Consider the following 13,646-nt stretch of genomic DNA (forward strand, 5'->3'; position numbering starts at 1 on the left):
CTGGTGAAGGGTGGGCGCCGGGGCACGGCTATTTCAGAAAGCCACCCGCGATTCTGACATCGCTGAGTTGAGAGCCACTCATCAGCCAGCTCCAGCCCTGCCTTGGGATGTTCCTGGTCACCCCCCTCAGAGGTGCAGAAGACACATTTAAGGACACGTTTTTAAAAATACCAGGCCCACTGTTTACCACTCCAGTAGTCACACAACCCCTAACAGGAACACTTAAAAAAGGCGACTTGCGTACAGATGCTTCCAGATGGCCCAGGCCCTTGCGGTGCCGGGGCAGCTGGCGCTCGGGCGGGCGTAGGGAGCCCCACAGTAGCACTGCCTGGCCAAGAGGGAGGCTGCTTCCTGGCAGGCGCAGAGGCACATCAGGTGTGCGCTGCAGAGCCCTCCTCCCCACCCTCCCTCACCTCGCCCACTTAGCTCCAGAGCTGTACAAGGAATCTGTCTACCGAGGCAAGGAAGACTGGTCCAAATTAGCAGCGGAGCCCTGGGCAGAAGGACGCAAAGGGTGGAGAAGAAGAGGGCGGCTGTGTCCGCACAACCACACTGTTTATTGCCAAGCTGTCTGGGAGGACGCCGTGCGAGTGCCAAGTGTGTTGATGGGGGCAACGTCCCACTCCCGGGTTCGTGGGCATTTTCCGAGTCCGAGAGTCTAGGCCCAAGCCCCCCACCCCCCGCCCACACCCAGTGGGCGCGTGCGTACATGCCCGCGTCTCTTGGAGCTGCAGCACAGCCCTCCCCAAGGTGGAGGAATGCAAGAGAGGTAGAGGTTATTGAGTTTCCTCCTCTTTCATGTCACCTCTTGGCAACCTGCGGCCAGCTTCTCGAAGCGGCATGGGCAGGAAAAGGAAGCACAAGGGGCTCTGGCCTGCTCCTCCTTGCCCAGGAGCAAAGCCAGCCACTGCAGTCCTGTGAGGTAATGCCTGGCGCTGCCTCGGTGTTCCTGCAGGTCGAGACACATTCAGGCCGGGCGGGGCGGCAGCCCCAGCCACAGAGGGCATGCAGGGAGGACAGCACGACTGGCTGCCCGGACCGCCACCCCTCCCACCGGCCCTGGGGGTGGACAGTCAGGTGGGTATTCTGGCCCCACCTCGACTCTCAAGTCTCTTAGAAAAGAGTGTCTCACTGCACCGAGAGTAAGGCCTCACCTGCCTCTTGCTGTCTGTGGGCCCCTCTGCCCAGGTGTGGTGGACCTGCTGAGACGGGTTCAGAGGCGCCAGGGAGAAACCAGCTGGAGTTGGAGCCTGGCACCCAGCCCCCCAACTCCCCGGGCCCTCTCCCGCCCTGGCTACAGTTGCATCAAGGCTCTCATTAGCTCTGCCCCCGCCTGGGCGCGGAACATGCTTTGGGCATTTGCCATGAGGCAGTTGGAAATTTTGCAACAGTCTCCAGGAGGGCCGAGCAGGAAGAGGGGGCTTTCCCTACTGTCTGCAGCCCCTTCCCATGGTTAGGCCCAGAAGGCAGGAGGAAAAAACGTCAAGTCTCCGCAGCATCTGTTGTACCTAGTGCGACATGACGGGGCTCCCTTGGGTGTATGGTCATGACCAACTCGGGCTTTTTGATTACCCCCGTGTGCCTAGAACTGAGTCACAGTCTTGGCCCTGGCAACGAATGGCCACCAGAGTAGACACAGAACATGTGAGGGGCTGGGTCCCAGTGCTCACCTGGCTGTCACCCAGCTTCCCCGAGAAAGTTCCGAGGACGCCAAGCTGCCTGGGAGGCCACCTCTTGCTCCTTGGCATCTGGCACCTCAGCACCCCACTCCCTAAAGCCAAGTCTGGCGTGGTCAACAGGCCGAGGCTGTCTTGAGCTAACCTGGGCGCTGAAGCCCAGGCTTCCACCGAGGCACACCCTGGGGTGTAAAGGAGATGGAGCCAAGCCCCCGCCCCAGGCGGAGAATGATGGTGGCAGAGCTGGGCGGGAGGAGGTGTGGACAGAAGTCTCCCCTCCCATCATGCTCCTGGCTCAGACATGCCCTTCTGGGAGTGGGGAGAAGCTCAGGGGAGGACTATGTGGGGGGAACTTGACGAAAGCAATGGCAGCCAGCTCCTTGCAGAACTCCTCAAGTACTACCACGCCCTGGAGGAGGGTCTGGTGGTCCAGCCTGAGGGAGACAGCAGAGCGATCAGGAGTGTGCCCAGTTTGATACCCTGTGGGCAATCCCAGGAGAGGCAACCTAACAGCAGGCCCTCCTCAGCCCCCAAGCCCTAAAGCACCCTTCTTCCCAGTCCAGGGCCCACCCTCAGGCACCTGCTCTCCTCAGCTACTTACTGCTCCCCGGGAACCTGACCCATCAGCTGCTTGCGCACCAGGAGTAGTTTGCCTGGGAACTGGGGTACCCTCTGAATTCTCTGCATCAAGTCCCCAATCACCTAGAGTGGGAACAAGGAGGACTGAGGGGGGACAAGTGGCTCCATAGCAGGGACCGTGGGCTCCCCACCATGTGCCTGTGCTTTTCCCTGATGCTGGCAGGGGGCCCCCAGCTTCAGTAATGCTTGCTCCCCTCCCGCCCTCCCGGCCCCTCCCCACCGCTGGCACACTCTCTTGGGCCCAGGTATCCTCACCCTGACCAGCACAGAGAACAGGCTCCTGCAGCCAGGAGCCAGGCTGATGTAGGGATCCAGGAGGTACTCGTGGATGTGCGGGTGGGGGAAGAGGGCTAGCCGGGACAGGACTGAGGTCACTTGCAGGTTCAGGCTGTATGGCTGCAGGGAACACAGTGGACAAGCCAAGGGTTGGCAGGGGATGGTGAGCATTTCTGCACTCCCCCAGCAAGGCGCCTGGCCAGTGTGAACGTGTGCGGGGGTGGGAGGCTCACGTGATGTGTGTGTGTCATGGATCCCCTGAGGCTGAGGGCCAGAACATGTGAAGGCGTGTGGAACAGAGGCGAGACGGGGCTTCCCAACTGGGGAAGGGTGGGGGGTGGGGGCTGTTGTGGAGCTGAGGAATTGAAGACGCTGGACCCCCATGGCCGGCCCTGCTGCCCCTGAGGTCTCCAGAGGCACAGCCTGGAGCTCTTCTGAGACCCTCACCCTGGCTCCAAGGCCCAGCCCTGCTGGCTACCTGCTCCAAAATCCGGGACATGCGATCAAACAGCATCCGGAGGAAGTGACCCTCAAAGAACGGCCGCTCAGGCTCATGGGGGTCCAGCGGGGTGGGACCTGAAGGCCAGCCCCAAGGCGCGACTCGGGAGTTGCATTCCTGGAACTGAGACAGGCGGGGCGGAGTGAGGCGGTAGGGGCCCCCCACTGGAAGGCTGGCCGGGGACTCTTGCTGGGAGCATGGAGCACCCTGGGCCAGCGACCACGGAGGGACAGCTCTAGACCCATCAACCCTAGGTTTGAGGGGCCACGTGTGGATGCGGCAGGGGCTTCGACACTCACCAGCCCGTACGCATCATGGACGTACGTGTCATATCCGGTCTCCTCCAGGAAGGCGGAGGTCTTGGCTTCCTCAGGAACCAGGCAGAGGAAACTGTGAGACAGGACCCGAGGTGTGGGGGGGCCCCCGTCTGGGCTGCCCTGCTGGCCCCTGCTCCTTCTCCAGCCCTGGGGGCACGCTCCCTCCGGGCTGCACTGGGCGGGGCTTGGCTGACGTGGAACAAAGCTCAGGTGGTGCAGACTTCCCGACCTGCACCTACCTGTTGACAATCTCTGTCACTGCAGTTTTGCCGTCTGAGTTGGTGGCAGGGGCTGGGGGAGGCTTTGCAGAAGGCTGAAAGCTGGAGTCGGGGAAGCCGTCGGTGAAGTAGGGGTCTTCCTCCAGGTCTCTGTGGCGGGAAGGCAAGCAGCCCAGTGACCGAAGCGCAGGGTGCTGAGGACCCGGGTGGGTGCCGAACCGCCTGGGCCTCCCAGAGACGCCGGGTTTTACTTACAGGTTATCCTCATAGCTCTCGGGCTCCTGGGAGCACCGGGCCACGTAGGGGCGGCCCTCAAGGTGGCACAGGACAAGACTGTGGATGATCTGCTCCTGGGGCTTCTGGAGCAGCTCCTCAAACAGCCGCAGTGTGGCGATGCTGATCTGGGGCAAGAGGCCGTCAGCAGGATGTCCCTTCCCCACCCGCCTTTAGGGGGTTAAGAGTCAGGTCACCCAGACAGAAGTCTCCCTAGAACATGGGTCATTTTCCCTAGCCGAGACTATGGAGACAGGTTCTAGGGGGAGTAGGTGGTTGTTGGTGTGGGAACCCAGAAGTTTGGCAGTTCCCCATTCCCTAGTAATTTGATGTGCGATACCAGGCAAGCCAGCCGGCTTCTCTCTGCCTCTTCCTATGACTGAAAAATCGAACCTGGACCTCACCTATCACACAGAGGGCTGGCAGCCTCAAACAAGTCAAATGAGTACAGTAGTTCCCCCTTAAGCCTGGGGGGGCTGTGTCCAAGGCTCCCCCTGATGCCTAAAACTGGAACTATATCACATATTTCCCATCCCACACTCCACCTATGATAAAGTTTACTCAAAAAACAAGGCAGAGTAAAAGATGAACTCCAACGCTAAGAATAAAACAGAACAATTCTAACTATAATAAAAATCCGAAGACTGCGACCGCCCTCTCTTAAAATACCTTATGGTACGGAATATTTTTGGACTCCAGTGGACTCGGTTAACTGAAGCAGGTCGGGGGTGGGGGCTGCTGTGTTAAAGAGGTCTGCCACAAAGTGCTGTCACCAGCACACGATCACAGACAACTGCCGTGTGACAAAAGCAGTCTGCCTACCAATCGGGGTCTCATGTGTGTGTGGGTGGGTGGAGAGGGGTCAGAGGCCTCAAAGTGAACCTTCTGGGAAGCTCGTGAAAATGGGAAGAAGCCTCAGACAATCCCTTTTGGGGGCAGGGGGCACCTCACCTCATCAGAGAGGTGGTCACAGTGCCTGATGAGGTGAGTGCACAGAGTGTGGGGGCCGTCCCCCAGCACGGCCAGGGGCTGGTCGGTGTCCAGGAGGAAAGACACAGCTTCTCGCAGTAGCCCGGGGGAGCGCAGCTGGCGCAGCAAGGCTGTGAGCAGGGCGGTGGAAGTCAGGATGCTCTGCTCAGACCTACAAGGAGGAGAGGGCACTGAACCGGCCCCCAGGCGGGGGAGATCCCAGAGTCCCAGGATGCCAGGGCTTTGTTAGCCCATCAGGTGGGAGCGTGTGTGTGGTGCGGGGCGGGACAGCCTGGCAAACATTAACTGACCAGTCCATAGACTCACGGGCCTCCGGCCGAGGAGGTCCCTGGCCTGAGGGACAGGAAGGGGCGTGATGGGTGGGCCGGCAGGCCATGGCCAGGAACCAGACATACACTTACACGTGCAGTAGCTGGGGCTGCAGAACCTCCACAAATAACTTCTCAGTCACAGCCTTGGCCAGGGCATCTGCAACCACCTGGACGCCAAAGAGCACGTCGTAAACTTGGTCTGCCTTCGTCGGCGACCCTCCGCGGAGAAGTGGCTATGTCCCCGCAGAGTGCTTGGCAGGCAGAAGGGCCCAGCCAATCCAGGACCCTGCCCAGCCCGGGAGAGCCACTGGCCCTCGGAGTGGAGGTGGCATGAGAAGGGGCGCCCATGCCCGCTCACCGTGTGAGCCTCCGTGACCAGGTGGTCGCAGTAATCAAACCAGCCCAGGAAAGCAGCCAAGGCCTCCTTGCCGGGGAAGGAAGCCTTGTCAGATGGGGCACTGGGCAACCTGAAGGGAGAGCAAGAAAGCCTTCCTCAGGTATGTTCCGGAAGCCGGGTCCTTTCTCTCTCTGTCCTAGACCTCTGCTCTACAGGGACAGATAGCAAAGATGATGCTCCCTGGAGGTGAGGAGGCCCCTGGGGACGGGCTCTGACTAGGGAAGGAGGCCCATCCCGCCTGGAAAACAAAGGGAGCCAGCACCCCACAGGCAGGGCTTCCTTCCAGCCACTGACGCTGTACCCCAGCCTTTCCTGGCCAAGCACCTACCTCCAGCTGATGCCCTCTAATGTGGCAATGTCTGCGGGGTCCAGGAAGGCAGGTATGGACTGGTACAGCTGGCAAAGGTGCCCAACGATCGCAGGGCAGCAAGGGCTGTGCTGTACCAGGTAGGTGGCCGCTGCCTGGGAAGCCACCCTCACCAGCAGCAGCAGGTTCTCCTGGGCCTTCAGGGCCACCCGACCTTTCTAGGGGGACAGAGGTGCAACTTCAGGGATACGCACTCAGACCCCCACAGCCCTCCCAGCAGCTTGCCACCCCCACCCCACCCCCCGCCTGCCCACTTGGTGTTGGCAGCCAGCAACACCTTGCTCTTGCACAACCCAATCAGGGAGATGATCAGGCTGCTCTCTCCCATTCCTCCATCTGGCTCTTCCGTCTCTGCAGGCAGCTGGGTGGTCAAGGCCCAAGCCCCATGGGGAGCCCCATCTGGAGCCTGGCTGTGGGGGTGGTCCTTGTCCTGGATGCTGGCTGCTTCTCTGGGCAGGACACTGGGTTCTCTGGGCAGGACACTGGGTTCTCTGGACACCTTCTTCCTCCTGACCATCTTTTTACCCTGCAAAGGAGGCCAGGTGAGGCCAGGTGGCGTGAGCAATCCCCACAGGCCCCCTTGGAAAAGCAGATGTGCTGGCTGTCAGGGCTTTGGCCTGGAGCTGGTGAAGCAGATGCCCTGGGGTGTGCCCCTGTCAACCCCCCAGTTCCCAGTAGAGGAACTCACCTCCAGGATGTAGGTGAGCAGGTCTGGGTCCTGCTGGATTTTGGAGCAGAGGACAGTGGTAAACTGTACCTCCTCCTTTTCTGTGAGGGATCCAGGAACTGTCCCACCAAGTCGGAGAAGTTTCTGGAAGGGGTGCAGGATAGCAACAGAGAAGAGTGGGGTGGCAGGGTAGAGGCCCCCTCCCCCACCCCCAGACAGCCCTGGCTTCTTGGCGCCTACCTGCACAGGCCTGTGGACGTGGAGGTAGTGCAGGAGCGGGTGCTGTACCTGAGCCAGCACTTTGCTGAAGAACTGGAACACCTGCTGCCGCATGCCTGGGGGGTACTGGAGGGCAGGCAGGCAGAGGAGTCTGTCGGGAGGAGAAGCAGGCCCCCCACCCCCACCTCTCCTCCCTACAGGGTACAGGGCCGTGGGTGAGTGCACCTCCTCCTGCAGCACCACTCAGAGGGCACCTTCGCCACAACCTCCTTCCCTCGGCACTTTTATTGAAACCAGCTCCCTGCTGCTGCTTTATTTTGCATATAACCTTGTCAATACTGAACATGCTACGTGGGCCCCCCTGAGTACCCCACCTCTCCCCAGCCGCGTGTCTGTCTGGCACCAAACATGCCACCAAAGCAAGTAACTGAGGGCCTGCATCTTGGGGAGGTGGTCTGGGTGACAGGGCCGGGGGCCACACTGCGAGGACCCCTGCTCCCAGCGTCAGGCCTGGAGGAGCACCGTGAGAAGAGCCTGGAACCCAAGGGCCTGCCCAGGCAGAAGGGTCTCGGGCCCTCGGGGGTGGCCCACCTCGGCCTTGCCCAGTGTGCACAGGGTCTCGAGAATCTTGTGCTGCAGCAGGTACTCCAGACAGGGCCCGGCTTCACTGGCCGCCGCCTGCTGCCTCTCTTCATACACCAGGATGTCCAGCATCTGCTTCAGCCTCCAGGGAATATCTGTTTTCTTGGCTGGGGTGTTTTCATCTGATGGAGCAAAAACAAGGGGAAGGGGTGAAAGGGGGGCCCTGGGAGTGGTGGGGGAGATCAAGGGCAACCTGGAGGGGACCAGGTTAAGAGTTGCTTCAAGCAAAGGCCAGAGGCAGTGAAGTTTACAGTGGATGCCTCTACCTGTAAGAAGATAGAAGGCCTTCCCAGGAGAAGGCCCGCTGACAGGCGGGAGCAAGCCCCAGCACTATACCAGAGGGAAGCAGCCTCGTCTTCTCTCCAGTCCCCCGCGCCTACAGAAAGATACATGCGGGGGCTGCTGGTCAACTCTGGGCCTGCGGGAGAAGCCATGGACTCGAGGTTCTCTGGCAGAGAATTCAGAAGCTATTTTCGGCAGCTTCTTGACATAACCTCGTAGGGCATGTTGTATCCTTTTTGCATTCAGGGAGGCAATACTTTTTTTTTTTTTTTTTTTACAAAGCAGGTTAAAAAAAAAATCTGTGGAAAACCATGGGTTCTGACTCAAACCCGCACCAGCACGCCAGGGTCCTGGCAGACAAGCTGCTTAGTGGTGCTCACCTAGAGGCCTGGCAGGGAGTGTTTTCAGAAAGTTCGTCGGACACCTTGCTGCTGGCCTTGGGCACCCCCTAGCTTTTCTGCAAAGCATAGACTCTAGTGCGAGGCAGCACCTTGGTCTAAGGAGCATTCTGGATGATGAATTGGGCCCCAGGGAGGCCCCAGGTGGACTTGACTCAGGTTTGGGTCTTCCTACACTCTGGTGACTGGGGCTCTGTCAAGACAGCTTCAGACCTGAAAGGTACAAACTTCCAGCTCTATAGTAAGTCCTGGGGACGTAAGGTACAGCATGGTGACTACAGTTGACAATACTGTATTGTGGATTTGCAAGTTGCTAAGAGAGTAACTCTTGTACGTTCTCATCATAAGAAAAAAACAGGACTATGGATGGTGGCGGGTGTTAGCTAGACTTGCTGTGCTGATTATTTCTCAACACGTGCATAGGCTGAATTAGTATCTGTATACCTGCAACTAATATAATGTTAAATATCAATGATATCTGCAAAAAAAGAAAAAATCTGAGATTTAAAGGAGTCGTTTTAAACTGGGGGTAATTTCACGCCCCTGGGGACAGCTGGCCTATTCTGGAGAAACATTTCAGACTGTCGTGGTGGGGAGGACGTGCTATTGGCATCTAATGGACAGACTCTAGCATTGCTAACACACTGCCCCCTACATGGTCGAGCCCTCCCAGGATGGTCCAGTCTAAACCATGATGGACAGATCTGTGTCCTTCTGTGTTCTGAATGCTTTTTAATTTCTTGGAATGGCTCAGGAAGGAAAGGATTGGTGTAGGCTGGATCACGCCCCCATCTGAATTCCAGGAGATGGAGAGCTAGGGATGCAGGGCAGGGTTACCTGGCAACCAGTGAGCACCCACCAATACCTACAATGTGACGACACAGTGGCCTATCAGACTGCCCCTCAGTCACATCCTCCTGGGGCCCAGATGACCCAAGCCTTTGTCTTGCTGGGTGTCAGCTGAGGGAAAAGGACCGGGCACATAATACGCTTTGCTTTTCCTTCTCCCACCTGATTTCTATAGAAATGAGTTGGCTCAGGAGAAAGAAATTTGCTCATTTTCTTTTCCTTTAATCAGTAAGCCCTGGCATGGGCGTTTGAGGACGGAAGGTCTGGATGTTCTGCCTAGCTGGAAGTTGGAGGAGGGTGGGATTCAACCTCTGCCTTGCAAAGTCAGGCCAGTGGGAGCTCCCACCCCCCAATCTCTCCTAAAAGGTCAGAGTGGGATGAGCCCCACTCTGAACTCCTGGGCAGTGCATGTCACCTTTCCTTGGCCTGGGTCTCTGAGCTGCACGGGGACCTCACCCATCTTCTCCCACTGCCTCCAAGAGGCCAGGGAGCCCTGGCCCACCTGTGCTCTCGATGTAGTAGTGTGTGATGCCCTTCCAGTGCTCCACGAAGGCTTCCAGCAGGTCAATGCTGGGCTCCCGCTGCGGAGAGAGCAGAGACAACCTCGGTGGCAGCCCAGGGAGAACAGGCTCCAGACTCCCACCATGCACTAGCGTCAGACCCCCGCTAAGCCCGGAGCAGGCACTCTGATCCAGGCTCTCTCCTCCAGGACGTATCTGCATTGTCCCCATCACTTGCCAACAATGGCCTGGCACTTCTGATTAGACACCCGTCCCCTGGAGATGCTGTCCAGCTGCCCGCCACCATTCCACAGTCCCTAGCCCGGAGGCGCGGAGAATGTGGGCGGGAAGTAAAATCGGATCATTTCAATATACTACAGCTGTGCCACAGTAGAGGGGCAGCGAGAAAACAGGAAAGCACCCCCAAAACAACAAAATCAAAACGATACAGATCAAAAACATGGCGAAGAGAGCATTCTCCATCTGAGGGTCTGTGAAAGCTGGGTTCCAGGCCATGACAGCTCAGCTGAGCCACAGGGGTAAAGTGATCAAACCACCACAAGTGTCTGATCTATAGTCTCCTACAAGGCACAGGCTGGGCACCCCAACTCTTCCTTAACCAGTGCTGCTCCTATCCACACCTTCTCTACTCATCCTATCGGCAGAGGAAATTCTGCGCTGTTCTTCCCCCCTTTTCAGAAGTGCTCTCTCCATGTCCACGCCCTGGCTGGCACTGGCCTTGAACGGGTAACAGCTCCTTCCCCTGTGAAATCTCCAAAAAAGGGCATTTTTTCTCTCTCCTTGCAAAGTAAATGTCTGCTGGAGGAAAATGCATCATCAAATTATCCTTACCCGTGGCCTTTGCTCAGGTCACTCTGCAGGCCTGAGTATCCCCTTTCTACATCAAGATCTTCACAGTCCCTCACGAGGTCCAGCTACGGCCACCAGCACCCCCAAACCCTCTCCAGGGTTCCTGGATGCAGCTCTCATTAACCTCGTGCTTCACCGCACCACTGAATGGTGGACTTGAATAATTTATTCTGAAGTATCTTTTGAGTGCCTACTGTGTACCAGACACCACACTAGATGCTACAAGCAATACAAGGATGTTTAAGACCCAGTCCTCACAAAACATGCCACAGAAGAACATGCACTGAACAGTTCATTCTAGGAAGCAGTGTGAGATCAAGGAGAGGTGGCAAGCCACCTCTGGTAAAGAGGGTGACTTCTCACAGCACTGTGAAGCTATCTGCAGCCATTGCAGCACCAGTTCGATCCCTGACCAGGGAGGTCACCCACGTGGTGTGGCAGACCTCTCCTGACCCACCCAGCAGTGTATTTCAACCAATCTGCCTGTGCCTGCCTAGTGTCTCTGGTGAATCCTCTCACCCCCACACACCCCTGACCTGGACTCCAGATCTTGTATACACAAATGAATAAATCTCTCTTAAAAAGATTTATTGATTAGTTATGCATAGAGAACTGAGTTGCAGGGGTACAGGTCAGAGTTGCAGGGGTGATGAGAGGATTCACCAGAGACAGAGTGGGGAGCAGAACAGGCAGATGGACGACATAAACTGCTGAGGGGAGCAGCGGTTGAGACAGGAGAGGTCTGCTGAGCCTTGTGGGTCACATCGGGACAGGGGTTGAACTTGCACTGAAGCGGCTGCTGCTAGCTTCACAGTGCTGCACTTTAACACACTGTGCCACCAGGGAGGGCCTAAATAAATCTTTTAAAACAAATAAAGCAGCAACATAAACTAATTAGAAAAAAAAAGAAGAAGGATGACTTCTAACAGGCTGGAACAGGTAAGGCTTTACTGAGGTCACACAAGAATTAAAACTAGAAGAACTAGGACAAATTTCAACATTCGGAGAGGAAGGAAAAACATTTCCTGCAGCAGGCACTCTGCAGAGTGTGTGTGGAGAAAAAAAAAATGGGTCCATGAGTGTGTGGGGCTCAAATGCCAAGTCAAGAAGTCAGTTCTTTTGTGGGTTTTTTTTTTTTTTTTTTTTGTTGGCAGGCAGAAGAAGCCTTAGAAGGCCATCATCACAGGGAGCAATGATAACTTTGAATGAGGCCTTAGAACCTGCGCGCTTCCCCACCCCCACCCCACCTGCTGGCTCAGGCCATCCTCTCTTCTTGGGAAATTAATAGTGGGGATAAGGACCCTACCAGAGTGGTACTGCCCACGAATTCCAAACACCCCATCCTCAGGGAGTGACTGCACCAATGCCTGCCTCTGCTGTGTTACGTTATCACTGGGGTAGCAGGCATGGTTCCCACCAACTGTGAGGGCACTGAGGACCAGGCTACGTGCCCGCCACCTCTGCCTCCCCTAAAGGCCTGAACGAGACTACTGACCGACCTCCCCAAACTCCTCAAGACGCTCATACTGCCCTGCCTCTGAGAGAGCTCTCCTGGTAAGAATGAGGGTAACAGGAATAATGCATGTTAGCTAAATAGTAATTAGGAAAGAATACTCTTTACCTGAAAAAGTAATTAGCTACTGTAACTCCAGACCAAATAAACTGTATCAAATGATCTGTATTTAAAGATGTATTTTAAAAAGCAGAGGGCTTGCTGTTCTGTTCTGTCACAAGAGGGCAGGAAGGAACACTGTTCCTCTTTCAATTAGGAAGCAAGGCAACTAGGTAGGGTTTTAATCCGGTGACTCAGTTTGGGGAACAACCTACCCTAAAATGTTGAGGTGCCAGGGTGGGGAGGGAGAGGGGTTCCCAACCCTTCCAGTAGTTCCTCAGGAGCAGTCAAATTTCTAGGGCATCGTGTATATGTTTTATATGGAAGAGCCCAAAATCTGCTGCCTGGAAAGAACTCCCTTGACCACCAATATCTCCTTCCAGCCACTAATGGAGAAATTTCACATTGGAAGTATCAGAAATTCCCTTCTCAGGGCTGAGGTACTGTCTGTCCCATCTGTGGCCCCTTGGGTATGAAGCTTTCCCAGAGAGATATGAAGCAGTTGCCAGAACACTTTCGGAGATGACAGCCCTTTTGTCTGGAGACGGGAGGAGAGAAGGAAAGATCATTTTGGAAGCTCCCAGAGGTGGGATGCTCCAGGCTCTGCATGCCTGGGAAGGGCAGGGCTGGGGTCAGGTGAAGAGAGGTGGAGGTTGAAGAAGCTGTGCACTTTCTTCACAAATTGCTTAAGGCTGAAACTGTTCTCATACATGGAAGCTCTGGATTGGGATGTGTGCTGGGGCAGAAGCGGGTGGAATAAAATTTGTGTCTTCTGAGAACATTTGATAAACTAATCTGATCGATTAGGAGGAAGGCTTATACAGTGAGGCAAAAGAATTGTTAACTTTCACAGCAGAGTCTTGCCAGGGTTACAGTTAACAGAGGGCATGGGCCTACCCATGTAAACGGCACGTTTATCTGGCTAAACGAGATGTACCCTTCCAAGCCACCTCTCATCAGCCTTCGGCCCCAACAGAAAATGGTAAAAACACAAACTTGACAGAACTAGTACTAAAAATCGGTCGATTTCCCCAAGTGCCACGGGGCCGGGCTCACCTGACTCAAGGTCAGTGGTGCTGTAGCGGTGCCAGCTAACATGCTGGGAAGAGCCTCTGTGCCCAGGAAGACCCTGCCATCTCGACCGGCCCGGCCGCCCTGGCCGCCCTCAGCTGTCCCTTTGCCCCCCACTGCGAACTTGGCTGGACAGCACCCGAACTTCCCCAGTGGTGGGCGAGAGGGCCGCCTGGGCCCGACCAGGGCCCGGGAACGGTATAGGGACTCGGGCCAGCGCGGAAGAACAGGTTCTTAAACTCAGGTGACCGGGCCCGGAGGAGCGCGGGGAGGGGGACGCAAACAGTGGCTGGGGGGAGGGGACTTTGGGGTTTGTCGGGAAGACACTTCTGCGTGCCAGGGAGAGGGCCCGGCACAGAGCGTTTGGGAACGGAGCGTCTGTGGGCGCAGGAAATGAACCAGGAAGCAAGTGGGGGAGAAGGGGCAGGGAGCGGTGCGCGCAGGAGAAGAGCTGGGCTGGGAATGGGCTCGATCGAGAAAGACGCCCCCGGCCGCGAGTGCGGAGCTGGGGTTCGCGGCGCCGCGGCCCGGGTACAGGGTCCCTTCGGCAGCGGCCCGCCCGCGCGCCGGCTC

General features: G+C 56.9%; 1 protein-coding gene across 2 annotated transcripts; it reads right to left on the minus strand.

The window, feature by feature from the left end:
- Positions 1 to 515: 515 nt before the first annotated feature.
- On the minus strand, positions 516 to 13,577 carry FAM160B2 (family with sequence similarity 160, member B2). 2 transcript variants are annotated; one of them, XM_004685235.2, is made up of 17 exons: positions 13,059 to 13,577; positions 9,523 to 9,601; positions 7,441 to 7,613; positions 6,871 to 6,975; positions 6,652 to 6,774; positions 6,241 to 6,489; positions 5,925 to 6,121; positions 5,558 to 5,666; positions 5,290 to 5,366; positions 4,850 to 5,039; positions 3,881 to 4,026; positions 3,647 to 3,775; positions 3,390 to 3,480; positions 3,070 to 3,213; positions 2,571 to 2,711; positions 2,278 to 2,378; positions 516 to 2,110 (listed from the first exon to the last, which is right to left on the minus strand). In XM_004685235.2, exons 1-17 carry the CDS (start codon positions 13,098 to 13,100, stop codon positions 1,972 to 1,974), a joined length of 2,235 nt encoding a protein of 744 aa, XP_004685292.2. In that variant the 5' UTR covers positions 13,101 to 13,577; the 3' UTR covers positions 516 to 1,971. The 2 variants fall into 2 exon arrangements, with proteins under 2 accessions (XP_004685292.2, XP_012582390.1); XM_012726936.1 differs by lacking the exon at positions 13,059 to 13,577 and adding an exon at positions 10,162 to 10,755.
- Positions 13,578 to 13,646: the final 69 nt, after the last annotated feature.

Source organism: Condylura cristata, unplaced genomic scaffold, assembly GCF_000260355.1.
Source record: "Condylura cristata isolate star-nosed mole 26May11 unplaced genomic scaffold, ConCri1.0 scaffold00018, whole genome shotgun sequence".
Classification (NCBI taxonomy): Eukaryota; Metazoa; Chordata; class Mammalia; order Eulipotyphla; family Talpidae; genus Condylura; species Condylura cristata.

Coding starts and splice junctions, on each gene's coding strand:
- FAM160B2 (XM_004685235.2), bottom strand. CDS start 13,100: ATGTTAGCTGGCACCGCTACAGCACCACTGACCTTGAGTCAG. Junction 9,602..13,058: donor CACCACTGACCTTGAGTCAG/GTGAGCCCGGCC, acceptor CTCTCTCCGCAG/CGGGAGCCCAGCATTGACCT. Junction 2,111..2,277: donor GGTCAGGTTCCCGGGGAGCA/GTAAGTAGCTGA, acceptor TGTCTCCCTCAG/GCTGGACCACCAGACCCTCC.